Here is an 8,658-nt window from a genome sequence, read left to right on the forward strand (position 1 = left end):
CCCTGATCCGTGTAGAACGAATGGAACTTAGCGAGTCTATTTTTTTGACTATTTATAAATAAAAAAATGTACAGATTCGGTATCAAAAATCACATTATAGTTAACATCTTGATTTCTTCAAATTTTTGATGATATTATTTCTGAAACTAAAATTGCCGCGAAGAAGGTCAAAATATCTTGGTGCTATTTCGGTCCATATTTTATATAGTATATATAGTTCTAATAAAAATAATATAATGCTAAATAGTATTATCATGAAAAAGTATTTGACTAAACCCGATTCAGTTATTTATTATTATAATTTGTTTAATATCGCTCTGGTTAATATAGTAAATTAAATGCATATACCAAAAAATGAAGTAGAATAAAATATCAATATTAATTTAAAAGTTAAATTTTGCTTAAAAAAACACTATTAAAAAATGAGAGCTGCTCCATTCATTTCTATAGTCCGATACTGTCAGTCGATCCTCTCTGTCCGCTTCAGTACAAGCGACCACGTGACAATAGTTGCTGCCTTCGACGCGATTTTTCATTTATCGAAAAGCATTTATAAAGCATGGAAACATATTTATAAGGGTGAGTTTTTAATTAAATTATATTATAAACTAATTAACAATATTTAATTATGTGTGATTAGTGTGCGCGCTTAGTTCCAAGAAAGTTTATTTTGAGCAGTTATACGATTTTGTAATTTTAGATATTTAATTGTTTTATTTTTTTATTTATTTATTGTTCGAACGATATATTTATTTGGTTATGCGCAATACTATGAAAATATGAATTATTCGTAATTATTCGTAATCCTATTGAAAATTAATTTTTATATTAAATATTATTACATATTTTTAATTACTTATATAAAAAACACATTTAAGTTAGTTTAGTAAATCACTCAAAGTTCACACATTTCGGTTTAGATAATTTGTAGTTTTACATAAAACTTATGTCTTATTGACTAATTTATCACATACATTTTTAATCACCGAAAATTATTTAATAAAATTAATAATAATTTATAACTAAAAACTTAAACATTTATACCACGACACTATATTTTTTACACCAAAATTAAAAAAAGTTTTTTAACTGTAGAACATAAAAAACCGCCATTTCGTTTATTATTGATGTCAAACAAGTGACAGATGTCAAACTTTTGGCGCGAAAAAGAGGAACGCGCGGCCGCGAACGCGCCAACAAAACTGTCTTCTAAGTTGCAAAGGGAAAACACAAATTATCCTCATTTAGTAGTAATTTAATAAACTTAACTAAATTATAGGCATTTAATTCAATTTAAGCATTGTCGGCGCGGCTCGGTTTGCATTATAACGGTCAATCACCTTCCGTGTTCATAGCTTCTAAACAAACAACATAATTGAACTTTACATTGATTTAATTATTTGTTTACAAACTTTAAAAAAAAATCTTGACTGATTTATTCTTATAGAATTAACAAAATAGTAACAATATTTTAACGATTTTTTTATATACTTGTCTAAAAGTTTTTTTACTGTTCGCCGAACGTTATTTCGAGTGTTAAATATTCGATTTTTAAATTTTCTTTTTCGAATTATTTTGAATTTCAAAATATTAGACGTAATTAATAAAATACCAATTATTTAGATATTCGAAGTTATATTTCGAAATTATTAATTGATGCATCGTTGTAAACTAAAAGAATATCTTATTTATTTCTGAACCAAGTTAAATAAAGTACAATCAATTTTAATAAGGCTTTTAATTTGATGCAAATAATTTTACAATTTTCATTGTGAGAACTATGATGGCTTCGTGGATAGCTGATGCTAATCTTAACCGATGATCGTGGGTTTAAATACGTACAATTTATTAATTTTGTATATGACTTAAACCTTTTTCCGAAAAACAATAACACACCGGTACGTCTTATAAAAATGTTACCAATAAATTATAATTAGCGTGATTAATTTACGATATGTATTGATTTGTATTTAATTTTACAATCATCCAATTACAATATTTATTATGTTTAAAGATATATGTAAGCGGGTGGTCAAACGGGTCGACTCATGGTAAATGGTCACCACTCACCACCGCCCATAGATATTGACGTAGAAATGTTAGCGATTCGCCAATGCGTTATTAAACTTGGGAACAAAGATGTTACCTCTATGTCCCTGACACTGGCTCACTCACAATTCAAACTGGAACACAACAATACTTAGTAGAGCTCTTTGGCGGTAAAATATTAAAAGATTGAGTATTACTTACACATATGGGCTTGCACAAAGGCCTACCATGATATAGTAACGCTTTAATGAGACATGGTGATGATCATTAGTCAGAAAAAATCTTTATATGTACATATGCATATTATGATAACAAATTAAAAAGCTGTTTTAATGAAAAGAAATTAAATAAAAGGCCTAACCTAACCTATCTACATTGTATGTATTATATTATAATTATAAACTAAATATAACATTACATTGGCGCATAGACTGTGTAAATAATGAAATTTATTGATAGCACGACATCATAACGCCAAACGCATAATACATCATTATTCAACGTCAGTCGGTTAAATTAATAGCTGGTGGTTATTTTAATAGAAATTTATATTTAATTTTTTATTTTGTTTATTTTATGGAATAGGTTGGCGGATGAACATATGGGCCACCTGATGGTAAGTGGTCACCATCACCCATAGACGATGACGCTGTAAGAAATATTAACTATTCCTTACATCGTCAATGCGCCACCAACGTTGGGAACTAAGATGCTATGTCCCTTGTGCCTGTAGTTAAACTGGCTCACTCACCCTTCAAACCGGAACACAACAGTACTGTTGTTTAGCGGTAAAATATCTGATGAGTGAGTGGTAGCTACCCAGGCGGGCTTGCAAAAGGCCTACCACCAAGAGAATTGTAACTATATTTCTTTTACTCATTTCTCAATTTTTTTTTCAACTAAACCAGTACTTATTGTATAATCAGAATTAAACGCCTTGTCATTTGTTTCTGTAACATACCAAATGTCGTCCAGCTTCAATCTAGCTTCATGTCGAATTTCATCAAATACGGTTTAGTGGTTTGACCGTGAAAGCGTAACGCACAGACAATCAGTACTTTTATATTTATAATATTAGGATATATGTTGGTTGTTTGTTTACGTTTTAGTATATTTCCGATTTCAAATCAAATCAATTCCAAATAAACTTTGTTCAAGTAGGCTTTTACAAGCACTTTTAAATCGTCATTTTACAATTAAGTAAAGCTACCACCGGTTCGGAAAGTAGATTCAACCGAGAAGAACCGGCAAGAAACTCAGTAGTTACTATTTTTCAACATTTAAAAAATACAAAGTCAAGTTAGTTAAATAGAATTTTTTAAATTAATATATCCTGCTTGGAAGACAACAGGTATTAATTCCACGCTTTTTTATCATCTATAAAATCTTGTATCGAATAATATGCCTTTTTTACCAATGTATTTTTTATAAGCGATTTAAATTTACGAAACGGCAAAGTTAAAAATGTCTGCGGAATTTATTATAGAAACGGCTACCTTGCTTACCTTTAAGATGACCACAGTGTTTAGAACACTTGAATGCTCTGGGTTCAAATTTGACCAAGAAAATACTTTTTGCAAGCTTAATATGTGTAAATGTGAGTAGCTTAAAATTCAGTCATATGGCATATCTATGACAAATATGACCCCACATTGAAGCAACGTGGTGGAATAACCTCCAAATCCTGTCTTCGCGAGGAGGACTTTTCCGAACATCGCACGTTGACACGTCGCCACTTTCAGTGACAAAAAGTATATATTAGATTATTTATAGAACTGTCATATATATATTTTATAATCATTCGCATAGAGTTGAAAATTGGTCAGCTGACACCTTTGACCTTTGTCCTTGAATAGTTTTTCAGTAAGTACAGTATATTTAAGAATTATTAATAATATCCATTATTATTTTCTAAATTAGATGAATTTAGTGGGTAAATACATTTAAATTTCGAAATTGTAATGCAATTTTCGTGTTGTTAATTAAAAAAATGAAAATATATTCTGTAAAAAACAATATGAAAAACTATTTTCTTTTACGAATTATTTCAAATGTTTGAGAAATATGTAGTAAGTACAGTTTTCAAAGTTCAAACCAAACGAAAAAACACTCCAAGAATAAAAGCTAGTGAAACGTTTCTTTTTTTTTCTAAATGTCGCCTGATTAATACGAAAGTTAAACTAAATACGTTCTGGCAAGCACGCGATAAGTTGTTTGAAGGAAAACATTGATTTTACAACGAATATGGCGTTTAGGTTACTTGTTTATTATGACGTCAGAACGTATTTTGGTAAAAATAATCGTTGATTTCTATATCAAGTCTCGTCCAATTCAAGTTTATTGATTAATTTTAATTTATTTATAAACCGATTCGATCACCAATTACATATTTGTTTAAGAGAAACTGCTCTATAAAATTGTATTGTAATACTACGATAGTGTAACTTAAGTCTTGTCGTAAACAAAATGAAAAGTCAAAAAAAAATTAAGTTAATATTGCTACGAAATTCAACTATTATTACAATAAAACTTTATGATTTTACAAAACACCTCACCGCTAAAGAGCGAAGTAGTTACAATAATATTATAATACTAAAATTCTGTCTATTTCTTCTTGGGATTATAACAATAGAACTTCTGAAAATATGTAAAACGCGATACATGTGCCTATAAAATTTGAGGCTTCCCATCGATTTCTCGAGGATCCCATCATGAGACCCTGATATCCGATATTCGAGGAGTATCTTCTATCTAACTAAAAAAAATAATCAAAATCGGTTCATAAATGGCGAAGTAATCGGCGAACAATCATAAAAAAAAATATACATTCGAATTGAGAACACTCCTTTTTTGAAGTCGCTTAAAAATTAGAAAGAATTAACAAAGTTACTTACAAAGTTATTCATAATATAGTACAACATAGAAAATAAGTTACTTATAAGATAATATTCAATAAAGAACATTGTACTAACAAAATATTAACTCATCTGTGAATTAAATAAACAAAAAATTAAAACACTATATTACATATCCAAAGGTTCTTAAGATTTTTAAAAATTAATCATATAGGACAACTGTCATAATTAGAAAATAACTTTCGAAAAAGAAGCGTTTGTAAGCATACCAAGGGTTTCTTTATATAGAATCTTTAGAATAAAATAAAGTTAGAAAGTACAAGAGCCGAGATGGCCTAGTGGTTAGAGCGCGTGCATCTTAACCGATGATTTCGGGTTCAAGCCCAAGCAAGCAGCACTATATATATGTATGTGCTTAATTTGTGTTTATAATTATCTCGTGCTCGGCGGTGAAGGAAAACATCGTGAGGAAACCTGCATGTTGTTAATTTCATTGAAATTCTGACACATGTGCATTCTACCAATCCGCAGTGGAACAGCCTGGTGGAATATGTCCAAGCCCTCTCCTTAATGGGACAGGAGGTCTTAGCCCAGCAGTCGGATATTTATCAGGCTGTTACTAGAAAGTACAACACGGTTTGGACTTTTTTGTGTATATATATTATGTATATGTATTATGAAGTAACAAAAATTTGTTACTTCATAATACATTTATAAACCGTTTTGGAAAATTTTATTTCAGTTTTGGAGGGAAAGCTCAGTCTTACACAATTATTTTATCCAGACTGTCTGTCAAATCCCCTGACTGTTCACGTCGAAACATCTTCAAGTATTTAAAATAATTATCTTCAAAATATGTCTCAAATGTCATTTCAGATGGAGGAGTCATTGGATCGTGAAGCGAACGCCAGCGCGTCCGGATTCGATTCGGCGGCCATTTTAAACGATGACGTATCACCCACCACTAGCTTCTGTTATAACATACCAAATCTCTTTAATGGGTAAGTTATATGACTGGTTCAAACCCGTGTACGTACCTTAGAAAGTGCTTAAGTTGTTTTAATAATCCATCTTCTATTTGGCAGGGAAGTAAAAAAACATGTTTTGACGTTTTATGTCAAAAAAATTGAAAGATTCTTTTAAATAAAGGCATACTTTTATTCCTGACATCATTAATAATAATCAATGGAACGAAAACAATTAAAAAACACTTTTGATATTATTATTGAATAAAATAAAATCCGTATATTTTTTAACTTCCAGTTTAGGTCCCGGATCAGTACTATGCGAGCGTCCTGACACAGAGGTCAATGACACGTACACTTCCAACCCAGAACCCTCAGAGGAGACTGGGGACAACCAGCAGTATGAAGAAGATGAAGAATACTCACCCAACAGTAAGAAAAAATAATGTGAAAATTAATTCAATTAACAAACAGTAAAATGAATTAAATAATTATTAATTTCAGGTTCGAAAAACGACATCCCAAAACGAAAACAACGGCGATACAGGTAAGAGACCAGACCAGAACAGATATTTAATGATATAAAACCTTTTTTTTACGGTTATTTATTTATGCTTTATTGTAAACTAGCTATTCGTTTCGCTGGGCTATCATTAAAAGGGGAAAGAGATCAATAATTACAGTACAAATAAGGCTGTCAAATTAAGAAGTCCTTGTTTTTGAATCCATCGCTTACTATTCATCAGTCTTTAAAACATAAAGAACAACATCATTTTATTTGATAACTATGGTAGAAACTTTTGTTTTAAACGTAATGTTTTTTTTCCAGGACGACATTCTCGAATGTCCAATTGGAGCAGCTGGAGGCAGCCTTCCACAAAACTCACTATCCCGATGTTTTCTTTCGAGAAGAACTCGCGATGAGAATAGATTTAACAGAAGCTAGAGTTCAAGTCAGTATGACACTTTTTTTCACTTATATTATTAAATTGCACCTTTAGAAAGACCTCTTGTTTCTTCTTGTTGCCTGGTGTATAAGCTTCTACATTCAGAATCGCAATGAAACTGGACTAGCCTATGGCGATTTTAATGGATATTGATCTGATTATATCTGATACGGGCTTTGTTAGGATATCTTCCTTAATTACCAAACACTACATGCAAATTTATAATATGGATAAAGTACGTAAAATTCAGCTGGTTCGAAATAAACTCTACGATTTCACGTTAAGATGTTCCGGATTAATTAAATCAGATTAGAATAATCATAAAAGTAATAAATAAAAAAAAATATTGTCGCCAGTAGAGAGAAGAAAAGCTCAAACAACAAACGGTTCATTTAGTATGAAATATGGTTTGAAGTGTTACCACTATTTTCAATAAAGATGGGTTATTTTTTTCGTACTATGTATGTATAATTGTAGGAAATTAATTTATGTGCTATAAAAATCAATAATAATGTTTAGATAGATTTTTTATTTGTAACTATATTTTAACCAGGTATGGTTTCAAAATCGGCGCGCAAAGTGGCGTAAGCAGCAAAAGGCTGGTTGTGAGCCGTACCCACCCCGATCTACGAGGTCTCCAGACCCCAGATCTCCATCAACCCTAGCACTAGAGATGAGAGACTTCATCACCATACCGGGTAAGAACCTCGTATAATTTTGGATATAAAAATATTATCATTCAACTTGAATTCTGTGGTAATGGTTTTCTTTTATGTTTTAGTGTCGTCATCACAAATAATAAATTTGGCTGAAACATCGAATCAAAACAGCTATATGTCAAAATCGAAGCAACAAGGACCAGCCATACACATATCAGCGCTTCCAACACGACAGAACAGCCAAGTTGACCTACCATCGTTTTCAATACCGCTTCAATACAATTTAGGATCTTTCAAGAAGTTAGAAGATGCACAGATAGATGTAGAAGCTTCAACCTCTGAACATCAATCCCAGAATCCGTGGGATACAAGGATGATGCCAAATTTTAACTTAATGAACATAAAACCGCTTTTAGAAAATCGAGAAAATTTAGAAATGACAGAGGTGAAATACGAAGTGAAAAACGAGAACGTTAGATCTTACAATGAAATATCGAATTCTATTCAAGCTTCATTAGAACCAGATGATATTCTAGGCAAAGAATCTGTGTTAGAAGGGCAGACAATATCACCAGATTTTGAAATTGAAAGATACCAAAATTATCACAATGAATCAGAGAAACGGTACAGAGACTCGAGTTTCGATGATTCCATGATAGAAGATGGTAGAAATGATTTCGTATGTGACAGTGATTTCCTTTGTAAGAACAATTATGAGAAAGTCGATGAGAAACGAAACGATTTCGAAGAATGTCATCTATTAGACACGGATAACAGCGTAGCTGTCAACATAAGTAATTTCGAAAGCAATCTATAGTTACCTAAATATTCAGTGTTAACTTGCAATAATTTTAAACACGTTATTTTTAAATATATTATTTTGTTAAGTCAATAAACTATTCTAGTCAAGATGATTCTTCTCATTTCAGTTAATATAGTATCTAAGACTTGAAGAAATCTTTGTCCCGATCCGAAGTTCTGAGATAATTACATAATTATTTTTATTTTACTTGGTGGTAGGGCTTTCTGCAAGCCCGTCTGGGTAGGTACCACCCACTCATCAGTTATTCTACCGCCAAATAACAGTACTCAGTATTGTTGTGTTCCGGTTTGAAGAGTGAGTAAGCCAGTGTAACTACAGGCACAAGGGACATAACATCTTAGTTCCCAAAGTTGGTGGCAC

At 31.3% G+C, this 8,658-nt stretch overlaps 1 protein-coding gene across 1 annotated transcript; it reads left to right on the forward strand.

Moving 5' to 3' along the window:
• Nucleotides 1-381: 381 nt before the first annotated feature.
• On the forward strand, nucleotides 382-8,369 carry LOC124540523. The gene is made up of 7 exons (XM_047118162.1): nucleotides 382-579; nucleotides 5,781-5,905; nucleotides 6,168-6,301; nucleotides 6,374-6,416; nucleotides 6,699-6,822; nucleotides 7,370-7,514; nucleotides 7,598-8,369. Exons 2-7 carry the CDS (start codon nucleotides 5,781-5,783, stop codon nucleotides 8,290-8,292), a joined length of 1,266 nt encoding a protein of 421 aa, XP_046974118.1. The 5' UTR covers nucleotides 382-579; the 3' UTR covers nucleotides 8,293-8,369.
• Nucleotides 8,370-8,658: the final 289 nt, after the last annotated feature.

The sequence above is a fragment of the Vanessa cardui genome, chromosome 25 (assembly GCF_905220365.1).
Source record: "Vanessa cardui chromosome 25, ilVanCard2.1, whole genome shotgun sequence".
NCBI classification, from domain to species: Eukaryota; Metazoa; Arthropoda; class Insecta; order Lepidoptera; family Nymphalidae; genus Vanessa; species Vanessa cardui.

What these genes read in the sequence shown, in the direction of transcription:
- LOC124540523 (XM_047118162.1), top strand. Translation starts at nt 5,781, where the DNA reads ATGGAGGAGTCATTGGATCGTGAAGCGAACGCCAGCGCGTCCGGATTC. An exon ending in TGAAGAATACTCACCCAACA is followed by an intron (nt 6,302 to 6,373) that starts GTAAGAAAAAAT and finishes TATTAATTTCAG; the next exon opens with GTTCGAAAAACGACATCCCA. An exon ending in AGACTTCATCACCATACCGG is followed by an intron (nt 7,515 to 7,597) that starts GTAAGAACCTCG and finishes TTTATGTTTTAG; the next exon opens with TGTCGTCATCACAAATAATA.